The sequence below is a fragment of the Ornithorhynchus anatinus genome, chromosome 1 (assembly GCF_004115215.2).
Source record: "Ornithorhynchus anatinus isolate Pmale09 chromosome 1, mOrnAna1.pri.v4, whole genome shotgun sequence".
Taxonomy (NCBI): domain Eukaryota; kingdom Metazoa; phylum Chordata; class Mammalia; order Monotremata; family Ornithorhynchidae; genus Ornithorhynchus; species Ornithorhynchus anatinus.
Window position 1 is genome coordinate 148,291,069 of NC_041728.1, and position 17,328 is coordinate 148,308,396.

General features: G+C 42.5%; 1 protein-coding gene across 9 annotated transcripts in view; it reads right to left on the reverse strand.

The window, feature by feature from the left end:
• Positions 1-17,328, reverse strand: part of MCF2L2 (MCF.2 cell line derived transforming sequence-like 2) — a 482,616-nt gene that overhangs the window by 117,128 nt on the left and 348,160 nt on the right. For all 9 annotated transcript variants that reach the window (XM_029058027.2, XM_029058038.1, XM_029058021.2 and 6 more), the window contains one exon: positions 14,331-14,400. In XM_029058027.2, the coding sequence (XP_028913860.1) occupies positions 14,331-14,400 (70 nt within the window). The remainder of the gene's footprint in view (positions 1-14,330; positions 14,401-17,328) is intronic.

Consider the following 17,328-nt stretch of genomic DNA (forward strand, 5'->3'; position numbering starts at 1 on the left):
ATTCATATGAATGCCTGTCTCCCCATCTGGACTGTAAGCTAACTGTGAGTAGAGAAGGTTTCGACCAACTCTGCTGTATTATACTCTCACAAACACTTTATACAATGTTCTGCACACAGTACCCTGGATTGGTGAAGTGTTCTAATTTCATCCCATCCCCCCCTGCCTCCCCGCCACCCTTGCTAACTAGCCAGTTCCTGGAGTGGCATGGTCAGAGGCCTGGGACCATACTCTTGGCTAAGATATGTACCCCAGAATGGCACCAACCATCCATCCTTTCTAGTTCCCCGGCTCTGGCTCTGCAACTCTCTGCTCCCATATCTTCTGTCTCGCTTTCCATCCTCGGCTTTGCCCACCTACCCTAGCACCCACCTATTCAATTGCAAATTGGCACACCAGTCAGGTGTCAAACCTAATATTCTAACCGAATGGAGAAGCAGCGTGGCTCAGTGGAAAGAGCCTGGGCTTCGGAGTCAGAGGTCATGGGTTCGATTCCCTGCTCTGCCACTTGTCAGCTGTGTGACCGTGGGCAAGTCACTTAACTTCTCTGTGCCTCAGTTACCTCATCTGTAAAATGGGGATTAACTGTGAGCCTCACGTGGGACAACCTGATGACCCTGTCTCTCCCCCAGCGCTCAGAACAGTGCTCTGCACATAGTAAGCGCTTAACAAATACCAACATTATTATTCTGTGGACCAATGCTTGAATGAGTTTGATGCCTTTCAGTGCAACAGGCAGGGCAGAGAAGATAATGGGAAGGTAGGAGCCAGGTGTGTGTGTGTGTGTGTATGTGTGTGTTTTGAGCATGAAATGGAGGGGAGGGAGCGGATGAACCAATTTATCAGGGAGTGAGTGACTTGACAAGGAAATTTTCTTTCTAAGCCTGATTTAACCAAACCATTTTGAAGAAAATCTGTCAGGAACAAGAAAAACTCTAGTCTGAATATGGGCTTGAAACCCACGCTCCTGGTACCCCTCCTATGAAGAGGGCCTCACAGCAGGGGCTTGCAGGGATGGTAGTCCAGAGATCTCTGCCAAACAGAGGGCAAACATCTCCTTGCCTCCTTGTCTCATGGGTCACCAGTCTGACAATGTTAACACAGAGAGGACTCATGTACCAAGTCAAAGAAACAGGCTGTCTTACAGAAGCTGTGGTTGAGCTGGCTCAGTGAGTTCTATTTACAGAGGATTACATTACAATCCATCATAAAAAAAGAACAGGGTAAAGTTATGTTTCACAGAATTACCTTGAGCAAAGGTTACCAATTTGCATGGACATTGACATTTCTCTTCCTCGCTCTCGTATTAAACGTTCTGCTGAGGTAGAAAACCCCCAAAACCACATTTGTTTCTTTTCAGCTACAGCACTCTGCACTCAGTAAGCGCTCAATAAATATGACTGAATGAATGAAAGAATCACCCTGAATAGCTGCAACTCAGATGTCTCACCTGGGCCAAACCAAACACATCCATCACTATAGTGGCCAGTCAGAAAAAGCCTCCTCAGTCCAAGAGATCAGAGAGACCAGCCAAATCCCCAGAGGTACAAGGCTGCTGTTGATCACTGCCAGGTCCGGACAGGCCAAAATGACAGGATTTCTACGGCTAATAATAATAATTGTGGTATTTGTGAAATGCTTATTATGTGCCAAGCATCATATCAAGTGCTAGGGTAGACACCAGATAATCTGTGAGCTCCACATGGGACAGGGACTGTGTTCAACCCAATAAACTATCTATCCCAATGTTTGGAACAGTGTTGGACATAATAAGCACCTAAGAAATGCCATAAAACAAACACAGTCCATGTACTACATGGGTTCAAAGTCTAAGGAGGGTAAAGAACAGAAATTGAAATCCCCATTTGGCAGACGAGGAAACTGAAGCACATAAAGTAAAGTGACTTGCACAAGGTCACAGCATGCAAGTGGCAGAGGCAGGATCAATGGCCCAGGAGAAAGACCACTGACCTAGGAGCCAGAGGACCTGGGTTCTAATCCCAGCTCCCTTACTTGTGTGACTTTGGGCAAGTCGCTTCACTTCTCTATGCCTCAGTTGCCTAATCTGCAAAATGGGCATTCAATTATCTGTTCTCCTTCCTACTTAGACTGTGAGCCCTATGTTGTTCTCCTTCCTACTTAGCCCTGTGTGGGACAGTGACTGTGTCTGAACTGATTACCTTGTATCATCCCCCAGCTCTTAGAACAGCGCTCGACACTTAGTGCTTAACAAATATCCCAACTATTATTATTATTATTATTAGGTCCTCTGACTCCCAAGCCTAGGCTATTTTCACTAAGTAGGGCTTGCTGTTTCTTAGCTAAGCTATGGTAATTCCTTGTGAAAGTAGCACTATAGTAGAGACAAGGACTCATATCGCAAGAGAGTTGACATCCTAGGAAAGCTGTCATTTAACCAAATGGGATCTATAAATTCACTGCTTCCACTTCCTCTCTCCAACTCCCTCCTCCATCCTCTAAGGTTTCATTATTGACCTTGTAGAGAGCCATCTCAATGCTTTTTTCTTGGCCAAGTCTAACAAGCCCTTACTTTGTCTAATCTTCTTCAATTCTTTGGCTGCCTTTGACACTGTGACCATATGCTTCTCCTGGAAACAAACCTTAATTTTGATGACAATTCTCTCCTGGTTCTACCTCTCTGTTTCCTTGGCTCTCTCTTCTTCTGTCTCCCACATCCTAACTTGGGTGTCTCATAAAGCTCAGTTCCAGGTTCCTATATCTTCTCAATTGACAGCCATTCCCTTGGGGAAAATATTCGCTCCCATGGATTCAATTCCCACCTTTATGTTGATATCTCCCAAATCTACCTCGTTAAACTTGATCTCTCATCTCAACAATCTCACATTCCAGCTTCCGGCACCTCAAGCTCAATATGTTGAAAACTGAACTCATTTTCTCTTTCAAATCCTCTGCTTCACACCATCAACTTCCCCATCAATTAAGCCTATGACCTTGGCACTGTCACTGACTTCTATTCTCTCAACTACCATATTTAGTCTGTCACCAAATCCTGTCAGTTTTTCCAGAATCCATACTTCCTCTCCATCCAAATTGCCACCAAGCTGATCCAGGCACTGGTCACTGCCTGGTTTAACTGATGCACTACCCTCCTCGTACACTTCCCTGCCCCCGTCTCTCCCCACTCCAGTCCATACTTCACTCTTCTGCCCAGATCATTTTTTTTAAACCATTGCTTTGCACACATCTCCCCAGTCTTCAAAAACCTTTAATGGTTGCCCACTTCTCTCTTCATCAAGCACACAGCCACTGGCTTCAATGGCACTGAATAAGCTTTATCCCTCCTACTCATCCTCTCTGTTCTCCCACTAAACCCCAGCTCACACACTTCATTCCTCTCGATCCAACCTCCTCCCTGTGCCTTGCTCTCAGCTTTCCACTCTTTCCCTCCAACCAGGTACTCCCATCAACATACTACTGCTCTCCTCATCTTCCAAGCCTAGCTGAAATCACATTTCCTCGAGGAGACCTTCTGTGATTAGTCTCTCACCTCCCCCACCAAATTCCACTTCACCCAAGAACATGGAAACTCAGAACACTCTGTATTGTCTATTACTTCCTCCTATTTGCAATTTTATTTTACCGTTTGTCTCTCCGTGTTGAGTTGCCTACAAACTCTACTATAAACTTTCAAGCACTTAGTACAGTGTTCTGCACAGAATAGTTTCTAATCCTTTCAGATAAGGATTATGGCATTTATGAAGCAGTGTGGTCTCGTAGAAAGAGCTTAGAACAGGGAGTCGAGAGCCCCAGACTGTAATCACAGTCCTGCCACTTGTGTGCTGTATGACTTTGGGCAAGTCACTTAACTTTTCAGGGCCTTAGTTTCCCAACTGTAAAATGGGAAATAAATATTAGTTTTCCCTTCCCCTTAGACTGAGAGTCCCGTGTGGGCAAGAAATATGCCTGGTATGGTAACGTATACAGATACCCAGTGCACAGGATATGATGATGATGGTATTTGTTAATGTGAGAAGCACTGTTCTAGACACTGGGATATATATCTAAGGGTATAGTAAGTGCATAACAAATCTGCAATTGTTATTATTAAGTACTGGGGTGGATACAAAATTATGAGATTAGATACCGTCTTTGTCGCTGACAGAGCTCAATATAATTTACTCCCGTTTTACAAATTATCATCATCAGTGGTATTCACTGAGAGCTTACTATGTACAGAGCACTGTTCTAAGCATTTGGGAGACTACAATACAAGAGAGTCAACAAACACATTCTCTGCCTGAAATGAGTTTATAGTCTAGAGGGGGAGACAGACATGAATATAAATAATTTATAATATATAATTTAAAAAATGCATACATGAGTGCTTTGGAGCTGGAAATGGGATGCATATCAAATGCCCCCAAGTCACAGATCCAAGAGCACAGGTGACATACAAGGGGGAAGCTCATCCTCTAGACTGTAAGTTCATGGTGGGCAGGGCATGTGTCTGTTTATTATTGTACTCTCCCAAGCGCTTAGTGCTCTGCGTACAGTAAGTGCTCAATAAATATAGTTCAATGAATGAATGAGAGGGAGCTGAGACGGGGAGAGGGCTTAATCAGAGAAGGTCTGTTGGAGGAGATGCAACCTTGTTAAAGCTTTGAAGGTAGGGAGACTGGTGGTCTGTCGTATATGGAGAGGGGAGGGAGTTCCAGGGTAAGAGGAGGACGTGGGAAAGGGGTGAGTGGCAAGATAGACGAAAATAGGGCAAAGGAGAGGAGCAAAGTCGGGGGGCTGGGCTGTAGTAGATTGGTGAGGTAAGGTAAGAGGTGACTGAGTGCTTTAAAGCCAATCCATCAATCAATCAGTGGTACTTACTGAGCACTTACTATGTGCAGAGCACTGTTCTAAGTGCTTGGGAGAGTAAAATCAATTGTGGTATTTAAGCGCTTACTATGTGCAAAGCACTGTTCTAAGCGCTGGAGGATACAAGGTGATCAGGTTGTCCCACGTGGGGCTCACAGTTTTAATCCCCATTTGACAGATGAAATAACTGAGGCCCAGAGAGGTTAAGTGACTTGCCCAAGGTCACACAGCTGACTAGCGGCGGAGCCAGAATTAGAACCCGTGACTTCTGACTCCCAAGCCCACGCTCTTTCCACTGAGCCACGCTGCTTCTCTACCAATGCAACAGAATTAGCAGACACACTCCCTGCCCAAAATAAGTTCACAGTCTACAGGGAAGTGTAGGCAAGGAGTTTCTTTTTGATGCAGAGGTGGACAGGAAACCACCGGAGTTTCTTAAGGAGTGGGAAGACATGGATTGAATGTTTTCAGAGAAAAATGATCCATGGGGCAGAGTGAAGTATGGACCAGAGTGGGGAGAGCTAGGAGACAGAGAGACCAATGAGGAGACAGATGCGGTAGTCAAGATAGTCAGATAATGAACCTGAAGTGCAAAAGGGTTAATAAGTTAAGTGAGTTGCCCAAGGTCACACAGCAAGAGAGTGGAGCTGGGACTCGAACCCAGGTCTCCTGGCTCCCCGTGCTATAGTCTTTCCCCTAAGACATTCTGCTCAGTAAATGATATAGTCTGATTTACTTGGAACTCATTCTACCAAGAGCAATACCTAGAATAATCTGCATTAAGAGGAAGAAAAGACCCCCCATTCGAAGAGCTCAGGCCTGGTAGTCAGTGGACCTGGGTTCTATTCCCAGCTCAGCCACTTCTCTGCTGCTTGACCTTCGGCAAGTCACTTCACTTCTCTGTGCCTCAGTTACCTCATCTCTAAAATGGGGATTATATCCTCTTCCCTGCTGCTTGAGAAGCAGCGTGGCTCTGTGGAAAGAGCACGGGCTTGGGAGTCAGAGGTTATGGGTTCGAATCCCGGCTCCACCACTTGTCAGCTGTGTGACTGTGGGCAAGTCACTTCACTTCTCTGTGCCTCAGTTACCTCATCTGCAAAATGGGGATGAAGACTGTGAGCCTCACGTGGGACAACCTGATTACCCTGTATCTACCCCAGCGCTTAGAACAGTGTTCTGCACGTAGTAAGCGCTTAACAAATACCAACTTTATTATTATTACTATTACCTGGACCGTGAGCCCCATGAGGGACGGAGACCATACCCAAACTGATTATTTTGTATCTACTCCAGAGCTTAGTAAAGCACCTGACAAATAGTCAGCACATAAGTATTAAATGGGGCCATTACAAGAGAAACAGTAGCTTTCCAGACATTCAGTATCTAATACTACCTAATATTATCTAATACATATTATCTAATACTGGATGTCTGGGAAGCTGGAACTTTTTCCTCCCACATCTCACCCTGAACTGGGAGATTTTTGAACTTCTATATATCGTGATATTTAACCTCTAGGCTAAGACAGAAAACAAATATCATTGGCTTTCTTTCTTCAGCCCTACTCTTTCTTTCAGGATCCCTGCCTCTGAAAACAAACAAAAAATGAAAAACAACAAAAAAACCTAAAAAATAACATTAGGTTGCCAAAGCTGTAGGTGGTAAGAAATTTCATTGAATTTTTTAAAAAGCACCTTTTCTACACCTATATAATTGTGTAAAACAAAAGCAGGGATATAACAGCATAAATGTGAGTTTATTCTCTTCAACACATGAATTTATAAGATACAGGTAGACGAAATACACTTTAAATGACCTTGGCTTACTGACTTGACTCAAGAGTAAAAAGTGTTTTGTAACTTTGAGATTGAAACCACATATTGACCTAATTTGCTCATTTCTGCATTTGTATTCCTACTACTTTCATTACTACATTTGACTACATCCTTTTCTAGTCTGTTTTTCTGAGTTTTCTTTTTTCTGTAACTGTGCTAACTTTCCTTATCTGTTCTGATTTGCATATATGCTTCTCCAGTATTCAGAACTTACACATTTTCAGTTTTCAGTTCTAGTAAATGCAGTGTAACCATTTGCCAAGCTTGAACAGACTGACTGTTAAGGCTTTAAAGCCTGGGCTGACACTGACTTTTTTCTTCCAAAGGGTTATGCTCATCAGATCTGTGAAACCTCTCTCACCTATATACTATCTATATTCTGATTTACAAATCTCCAGCAAAAATTGCAAAGCTGGGTTAAAAAGCTGGCCAATCTTCTACTTTTCTCGGTTCAGTGTTCTTAAACACCTCCAACATAACACAACAAGGATGATGGGTGTTATCTGAAACTCTTGCGCATGTGTCTAGAGTTTCTGATCAATCAACATTCCTCTTGCTGATCTAGTTCCCTCCCCACACCCTGAGAGCAAGTCAGAGTAACACAGAAGGAAGTGGGACAAGAAGAAAGGAGGGGTTAGTCAGGGAAGGCCTGTTGGAGGAGACGTGCTTTCAGTAAGGATTTGAAGGTGGGGGAGTGTAATTCCCTGTCTGGTATGAGGAGGGAGGGTGTTCCAGGCCAGAGACAGGATGTGTGTGAGAGGTTGGAGATGAAATAGAGGAGATGGAGCAATTTAGCATTACAGGAGCAAAGTGTGCAGACTGAGTTGTAGTAGGAGAGTAGAATGGGGGCAAGGTGATTGTACTAAGTACATAGGAGAGTACAACAGAACAGATTTAGCAGACATATTCCCTGCCCCTAACAAGCTTAGGCATCTCCATCTTTCATACTCCCATTATTGGATAGGATCCTTATATTTGTCTAAGAAACATCACTTTCCCATTTCCCCTCCCTTTGCTTCTTTTTGGGTTTTCCCTATTTTTGTTCTCTCCTTTCATTTATTTTTCTTCCTCTCACTGGTTGTAATAGTATTCATTCAAACCCTCCCCGCCCCCCCCACCCCCTCACACAATGAATGCATTGTAATGTACACAGTACTTAGAAAGTATAAAACAATTCCACAGAGAGCTTACAATCTACTGGGGAAAGGCAGACAAGTATGTTTAAAAACAGAATAGTAAAGATAAATAGTTGAATGTACAACTGAATATATATACACAAATGTGTGCTGAGGATGAGTATAAGTAGACATCTAATCAATCAATTGTATTTATCGAGTGCTTACTGTGTGCAGAGGATTGTGCTAAGTACTGGAGTACAATATAACAGAATTGGTAGCCAAGTTCCCTGCCTACAACATACTTACTATCTAGATGGGAATATATAAGTTCTAGATATTGATCTGAAGAGTAGGAATTTTTTTTAAAAAAAAAAGGATTCCAAAGTTTTAACCATTGAAAGGTGAATTGCTGATCCAGGCTTATCCAACATATCCCTTAGGCCTTTAGCAGACTTACTGTGCTTTCTTTGCATTTTGTAAGTCTATATGCATTTTCTGATTTAAGCACTTCAGAAAAATTAAATTCCAACTCAATATTCAAAATAAATATACCCGCTTGTCTGACCAATTAAATTCCAATTTAGCTATGTCATTCAATTTAGTAAAGAAATGTGCTTTTTGGCAATGCAGCACTTTCTCAGAGATTTGGAGGGACTCAATAGAAATGACAGTAAGGATAGCTCCTGTGGGTTTTAATAACTATGTTTATCAGATTATAAGATTTCATTAGATTACAATTCAGTATTATCTCTCTTTTGCCCCACTAACCCACAGAATGACTGATGAACTGGTAATAAAGTTAGAAAACCTTGGAAAAAAGCTGTCTCCACTAAAATGGTGGTGCCCTACCTATCCCATTTCCTACCTTCGAATGATTTTTTGAACCTGAATATTTCATTTTCATTGGAATTTTTTATAATTACATTTTAAAAATACATCATAGATTTAATTCCATGAGTGATAAGACAAAGAAAAATACTTGAATGTTCTGATTCTGATTTTGAAGGTTCTACAAAAAACAGTTGATCCCAAAATACAGGTGAAAGAGTTTCTTGACATTTTTCAAATTTCTTGGCTGTCTTTTTCAAATTCCATTTTCTGAAAAATCACATTTATTCAGTTTTAAAAATTGCTGTTGCACCTGCAGAATTTACAGGAAAACTAACAGAAACAATTCCCCCAGAATGTACTACAAGCCAGCTCCGGTCCTAAGTAGCAATCCTGATCCATCTTGATCTTTGTTTTTTTTTAAATAAATGTTGGACTATTCTGCTCCTCTAGCCTCTTAAGAGTATCCCTCTCTAAGAGAAGAGTAACTGAGCAGGTGTTAAAGTGGCTATTGGCATTCCCTAAAGATCCCAGACACTGAAGCACACCTGACATGTGCATAACGGTGGGCAGACAGTGTAGCACTATAAGATCAAACAGTACAAATTTAGAATGCTTTTTGAAAGGAGTTCCCAATGCTCCCCCCACCTTGTGTTTCAATCAATCCATCAATTAATGGTATTTATTGAGTGCTTATTGTGTACAGAGCACTGTACTACGATCTTGGGACGGTACAATATTAGCAGAATTGGTAGACAAGTTCCCTGCCCACAACAAGCTGACTTACAGTCTACAGGGGGAGACAGACAATAATGTAAATAAATAAATTAAAAATCTGTACATAAGGGCTGTGGGGCTGAGGGAGGGGTAAATAAAGGTTCATTCATTCATCCAATAGTATTTATTGAGCGCATACTATGTGCAGTGCACTGTACTAAACGCTTGGAATGTACAAATCGGTAACAGATAGAGACGGTCCCTGCCCTCTGACGGGCTTACGGTCTAATCGGGGGAGACGGACAGACAAGAACAATGGCAATAAATAGAATCAAGGGGAAGCACCAGAAGAGCAAAATATGCCTGCTGGTTTGCAGTAGGACAGTAGTGAGGTGACGTAAGAGGGTGCAAGGTGATTCACTGTTTTAAAGCCAACGTTGCAGAGTTTCTGTTTGATCCAGAGGTGGTTGGGCAACCACTGGAGTTCCCTCTTAGGCATTTCCCTCTCAGATTCCTGTGAACAGAGGTCCCACTTCTGAGCCAAGGGATTTGATGACAAAGCGTAAGTGGAGAGAGGGTGGTAAAAATACAGATCATAAGGGCATCTGGTGTTCATACCACATAGGGGACAGACCAGCTGCAAACCCGACTGTCTGGTACGAACCTGGAGGAATGACTCCTTTAGCAGATATGAAATTTCAAGTTTTCAATTCTGTATGCTTGTGTTATCAGATTAGATGGTCACTGTTGATGATGTCGATGGTTTGGTACTACAACGACACCACCACAGGTCAGTTATTTTAATGTCAGTTTATGGTTGAAGTTGGAAAATCTGAGAATGAGCTCAGATTGGAATGAGTTCTGCAGCTTCCCTGCTTGATTGTAACTGGAAAGCCGAATGGCTTCTGCCCTTATTTATATTCATCCTGAGCACTTTTGAATACGTGCTATTCAGATTAACATTCAATTACGTACTTTGATTAGTTTATTTGTAAATATTATCATGTCTAATTCTCCCATTAGAGCATAAGTTCCTTATGGGCAGGGAACCAAGAACTTAAACAATGTACTTCACTCCGCGGAAGCTCAATAAATACTATTACCATTACCAGGATGTTGCTTGGATGAAAAGGATTCAGTCAGTCAATCTTATTTATTGAGCACTTACTGGATTCAAAGCACTGTACTGAGCACTTGGTAGAGTACAGTATACAAACAATATGACATGTTCCCCACCCAAAAGGTGTTAGCAAATGCGGTGAATCATTTCCATGCTCCTATTTGAGTGAAGCCAGCACAGAGAAGCATGACCTCAACAGAGGTTCTTCCAGCAAAGGGTCTGTGGTGACTCAGATCAAGAAAACTACACTGAATTACAGAGGGCCTGAACATCCAGTGGGGAAGAGGCCGCAAGGACAGAAAAGAATGTGAAAAGGGATAAGGGAGCAAAAAGCCATTCACTGAACTTTTACAGTACTTTCTCCAAGGCATTCCCAAACCTCGCAAATAAGCGAGAAAAATTAATTAACTTGACAAAGAATTTTGACCCATGACAAGACTACAGTTTAGCCACTCTTCAGTTCAAAGTTCTCACTACCATTAAAGGGATATTGTGCGTGTGTGTGTGCGTGTTGTGTGGCTGAAAAGGGATATGCACGGCAATCGGTGGGATTTATTGAGAAGCTGCATGGCCTAGTGACTAGAGCACCAGCCTGCAAGTCAGAAGGACCTCGGTTCTAATCCTAGCTTTGTCAGCTGTGTGACCTTGGACAAGTCACTTAATTTCTGTGGGCCTCAGTTATCACATCTGTTAAATAGGGCTTAAGACTGTGAGCCCTATGTAGATCTGGCCAACTAACCCAATTATTCTAAATCTACGCTAGTGCTAGGTAAAGTGCTTAACAAATATTATTATTATTAATAAGTACTGTGTGCAGACCATTGCACTATCCAGCGTTTAGAACACTGCTTGGCACATAGTAATCGCCTAACAAATACCAACATTATTATTATTGTTAAGCACTTGGGAGAGGAACAATATAACAGTTGGCAGGCACATTCCCTGCTCACAAGGAGCTTACAGTCTAGAGGACAAGGTTACCAATGGTGAGACCACATCTTTGAGGTTGAATGTCTTTGAGAAAGAATCCCTTGCACACTTACACACTTTGTCCTTGACAATGGGCTCCTTGCTATTCAGGTGTGAATCGCTCAGACGCCATATGGCTAAGAATGGAAAGGTCTCTTCTATGGCCAGCGGGATGTGCAGCTTGATTTACCGATGCAGTGGTAGTGAGGGTTTGCACTCAATCCCCACACCCCAGAAAATTCTCTCACACAGTCCCATGTGTCCAGTGCTCCACACTGCAGGACAGCTGGAAGGGAGATCCAACGTAATAATGATGATATTTACTATGTGCCAAGTGCTCGGGTGGATCCAAGCAACTCGGGTTGGACACAGTCCCTGTCCCACGGGGCGCTCAGTCTTAATTCCCATTTTACAGATGAGGTAACTGAGGTCCAGAGAAGTGAAGCGACTGGCCCAAGGTCGTACAGCAGACCAGTGGCATAGCCGAAATTAGAAGCCATGGCCTTCTGACTCTCAGGCCCGTGCTCCATCCACTATACCATGCTTTTATCTTGCAAGTTAACCACATAGGATTTCTGTTTGATCTCCAGTTTCTTTGTTTATTATACACAGAATGAGTTAGCCCAAGTAAGTGTGGGAGGTCTTTTCCGCTTTTTTGCAAAAACCAGAAGCAAACCAACAAAACAAAGATCAGAGTAATCATGACCCCCCCAAAAAAATACATGGTTGTCCTCCACACAATTAGCCAAATCAGAGTAGAAAACTGCAGGTGCATCAGGCAACTGCACATGGAATCAAGCGGGGTTGTTTTAGGGAGCAGCACAGTGTCCCCAGACTTCTACCTCTGGGTCGAACCCAGCAAGTGTCTACCTGTGAGCCACCACTCCGATGAGGAAAACCATCCCACTCAGAAAGGGTACGATCTGGAAGTGGCACCTGTAGAGAGTGAATCAATCCATTGACGGCACTTATTGAACGCCTACAGAGTGTTGGCACTACTAAGTCATCGGGCAAGTAGACCCGTGGGAAGGAGTGGGATAGAATAATGAAGAAATGAAAACAAAAGCCCAGCCAGGAAGCCAGAAGGGCTTACTCAGAAACCCCTTTTTCTATATCAGGCCAATGGAAGGCCACAAAAAAAGAGGAATAATTATCTCTTTTTACTTTAAGACCCCTCCTGCTGGCTTGAAATACTCTTACTACCAGTGAGCAGTGAGACAAAAAGAACTGGCAATTTGAGTGGGCAACAGTAATGGAAGTGGCTTTGTACCGCTTAAGCACTTAAAACATATCAACAGTATTCAAGTCCTTTCACACAGTACACCTAATTAATAATAATAATAATGGCGGCATTTGTTAAGCGCTATGTGCCAAGCACAGTTCTAAGCACTGGTGGGATACAAGGTAATCAGGTTGTCCCACGTGGGGCTCACAGTTTTAATCCCCATTTTACAGATGAGGTAACTGAGGCACACAGACGTTAAGTGACTGCCCAAAGTCACACAGCTGGCAAACGGAGGAGCTGGAATTAGAACCCATGACCTCTGACTCCCAAGCCAGGGCTCTTTCCACTGAGCCAGACCTCGACTGTGCTGAAATATTTGCCATTTACATAGTACCATTTGCAAATGAGAGTACTCATTGCTAATGGCCTCCTATAAATTGTGTCTGGCCTTGTAGGATCAATGATGTTTATTGAGTGCTTACTGTGTGCTGAGCACTGTACTGAGTGCTTGGGAGAGTACAATACATGTTCCCTGCCCACCAAGAGCCTACCATTTAGAGGGAGAGACAGACATTAAAGTAAATTATGGTTGTGTACATAAGTGCTGCGGGGCTGAGGGTGAGGTGACTAGTGCAGGATACAGATCAAAGTCCATGGGTAATACACAGGACAGAGGGAGTAAGGAAAAGAGGGCTTAGTCAGGAAAGGCCTCTTGAAGGAGATGAGCAAACATTTGTAACAGAGATGTTGCCCAGTGAAAAGAAAACAACAATAGAATTGCAAAAGAAGCATATTAACCTAGAGGAAAGTGCATGGGCCTAGGAGTCAGAAGACCTGGGTTCTAATCCTAATATTGCCATTTGCCTGCTATAAGACTTCGAACAGGTTTCTTAACTTCTCTGTACTTTGGTTTTCTCACTTAAAATGGGGATTAAGTGTCTGATCTCCCTCCTACTTAGATGGTGAACCCCATGTGAGACCGGGACTGTCTTACCTAGTTTCAGTGAATTTATCTCAGCACTTACTACAGTGTTTAACAAATAACACAGTTTCTATTGGAATCCAATCTTTGTGGAACTCATCTCTTAAAATAGTACATTGCTATTTCATGGCATTTTAAAAAACCTCCAGCAAGAAACATATCAGAGCCAGGAAATTTCCTTTCCCTTCAGACACAAGAGACCACCATTCTCCCCATCTTCAAAGCCTTCTTCAAAATACATCTCCTCCAAGAGGCCTTCCTTATTAAGCCCTCATTTATCCTACTTCCTCTCCCTTCTGTGTCAACTACGTCCTTGGATCTGTACCCTTTAAGCACTTGATATTCACCCCACCCTCTGTCCTTACGTACTTATGTCCGTTATTTATTTTGGTGCCTATCTCCCGCTCTAGATTGTGGGCAATGAATGCCTACCACCTCTCTTGCCTTGGACTTTTCCAAATGCTTAATACAGAGCTCTGAACACAGTAAGCCCTTAATAAATACCATTGACTGATTGATGGATAGTTGTAAAAGGAACTCTTCAGTCAATTTTGATGCTTTAAAAATAAAATACGTACAAAATGGCACTTTCCATCAGCAGACCATTAATTAATTTGATGAAACCTCTTCCAGGTAGAACATCAACCTTCCACTGATTACTCTGGTTTAGAGATGATCAAATACTTACTCTTTTAAGAAAGCATTTTCCAAGTAATTCGGGGTTTTCAATGCAGTTTTCCAGTTCTTTAAGAAAAATTCTAGGAAACAAAGAATATTATTTTTAAAGTTTGTATTTACGATATAGTAAAGCTTGAGGAGGAGACTAAGAGAATCAGTAGTGTTCCTTGACCTAAGCAGTCTTACAGTCTTGGGTCACACGGTGATTGATGAGGAAAACATGGTTGAGTTACTCCAGGTAGACCTCACAATTATATTTTCAGCTTTTCTTTTTCACCAAAGCTCTTCAGATAGCTTTGAATGGGTTTGGGGGCCAAAGCAAAAGTATAGCTCTGGGCAGTTCTCTTTATCCGTCCCCCTTGCCCCAGCAGCATGGCCTAGAGAAGCAGCCTGGCCTAATGGATAGAGCCAGGGCCTGGAAGTCACAAGGACCTACATTCTAATCCCCACTCCACTTGTTTGCTGTGTGACCTTAAGTGAGTCACTTCACTTCTCTGTGCCTCAATTCCCTAATCTATAAAATGGGGATTAAAACTATGAGTCCCAAGCATGACATAGACTGTGTCCAACTTGATTAAACCCGTTTTTGGGCAGGGAACGTATCAGCTCATTATGCTGTACTGTACTATCCCAAGTGCTTAGTACAATGCTCTGTGGGTAGTAAGGGCTCAATAAATGATTGATTGAATAATTGATTAGCTTGCATCTACCTCAGTGCTTAATTCAGTCCTGGCACATAGTAAGCGCTTAACAGACACTATTTAAAAAAATGCACCAGGACCTCATTTAACATTTCATAGAGGCAGAAACCTCATCTCTCAAATGGCGGCTTCTCCATTTTACAATTCTGAATTATAGAGACGAGCACTCTTTCAGACTCACTGGTACCAGCAGACTTTTCTTCTGATCTCAGTCCCTCCCTAAAACTACTAGTGAAACATCAGTGGACTGAGGCAAGACCCAAAAATAGCACTGTGGTTTAGTTTCATCTAAACAATCCCAATATAATGAAGAGATGGCAGTGAGGGGAGTTAATTTGTGTCTTCAATTCTATGACGGATTTCTGAGGGTGGGTGATGGGAGGGGGAGGGCAATCCTGACCAAATTATGACCAGTTCTTCATGTCCACTCTGGTCTAAATAAAAGGAAATTGGCTTCGATTAAAGCAAGGGAGAGATTGTGTTTGGGTATTAGAAGGTTCCTGCTGACCTGCGGGGGTGGGTAAGATATTTTTCATCTGCATGGAGATGGAGACAAATTGATTTCTTGGGGCCCCTTCTAGTTTTATTATTTTAGGATATTTTAAAATAAGATCTCTTATATCATGGGTTTAGCAATCCTAGCTCCCAATCAAAACCACAATTTGTGCTTTTCTTTTAAATAACTACCTCCAACCTTGACTTGTATCTATCAAAATTATATTTACAGAATGAGGGTGATTCGACCTTTACTCTATTTCAATCATAACAGTGTTTAATAAAAATCATATGACTTGCATCTATCAAAATTATATTTTAAAATATCCTTACAGAATGAGGATGATTCTACCTTAACTATTTCAATCGTAATAGTGACTAATACAAATCATATAACTCCTCAGGTTATGAAAACTTTATCTAAGGGGATGCTGAAATCTAAGTCCTAAGTACTTTTTTGCTTCTGGTAAATGATTTCAATACTAGGGTTCAATTTACACTCAAAGCATGCAGCATGGTTTCCCCCTGTATCCAGAGAGATGAAATGGAACTGTGGATGCACCAAGTGAAATTAGAAACTTGTAGGCATGTGAACTTATTAGAATGTTCAGAGGAGTTTAATCAGCAGCAACATATTCTCTCTGACAAATGAGTTAGATTTTGTTAGTTTTGGGTTTTTTTTCCCATTCTCTTTTTTAAAAATTCCAGTGTAAAAACATTCTGAAAATTTGATTTTTGACTTTGCGGCTGTGTCCACTGTAGAAGTTTAGGAGGAATCTCCAGCTTCCTGGCTCCAAATGCTTCTGAGATTGCTGTTTTTTCCTGTTGCCCTACCACTTCTCTTCAAGGCTGCTAACACCTCTACCTCCCCTGCAACCAAATAGTTGCTCAGAAAGGCTCCTCGAAGGGTTCACAACATTATATTCTATGAGCTGTTTGTTTTTCGTGAAGTCCTCCAAGTCGTTTGGATGAATTACCACTGGGGCATCCCACTGTCTAAGAGTTTAAACTATGTCAGTCGCTGGCCGAGCAAGCAAGGGGAAGAACTGGGGAAGAGGGATAGTCTGGAAAAGCCAGATCCTACCCTCCCCAAAGCCACCACCAACCCCTCCGCCTACCCACCCCGAACAGGAGGACTGTGACACTTGTGTCACAATCAGGTCATCAGGGGCGGCAGAAGCAATGGGTTCTCCACGCCCGTCTATGAGGAGATGTGTGTGGAGGGGTGACAGGACTGGGGACAGGGAAGGATGCTTATTTTGATTTTTCAGAAATATTTTCTCTGTCTCTCTCTCTAGGTCTCTTTGTCCCACTCTAAATTCACTGCGTCAGATCTTCCAGTCAATCAGATCCTATCTGCAGGAACCAATCAGAGGCTGTGGCTAATGAGGGGCGGGCAGGGACTGTTTCTTTATTGCTGAATTGTACTTTCCAAGTGTTAAGCACAGTGCTCTGCACACAGTAAACGCTCAAAAAATATGATTGAATGAATGAATGAGGGTGCTTCGACTGGGTGGAGAATGATCAGATATTGGCACCCGGAGATGCCTGTATGTTAACTCAGTCAAGCGTATCTTCGACAATATACACCTGAATTGTGTAGCCCTCGGACAGGTTGGTACATCTACCAACCAGGAGGCCAACACCCAAGCAGTTTCTGAGAGACGATAATCCCTCTAGCTCTGATTCTGCAGTTACTATTTGTCACTGGACAAAACAGATACTACTCAATCCTCACCCTATTCAGGGGTGTTGGCCTTCTCAAACATTTAGATATAATCTTCACAGAAAAACTGAGAGATGATAATCTTG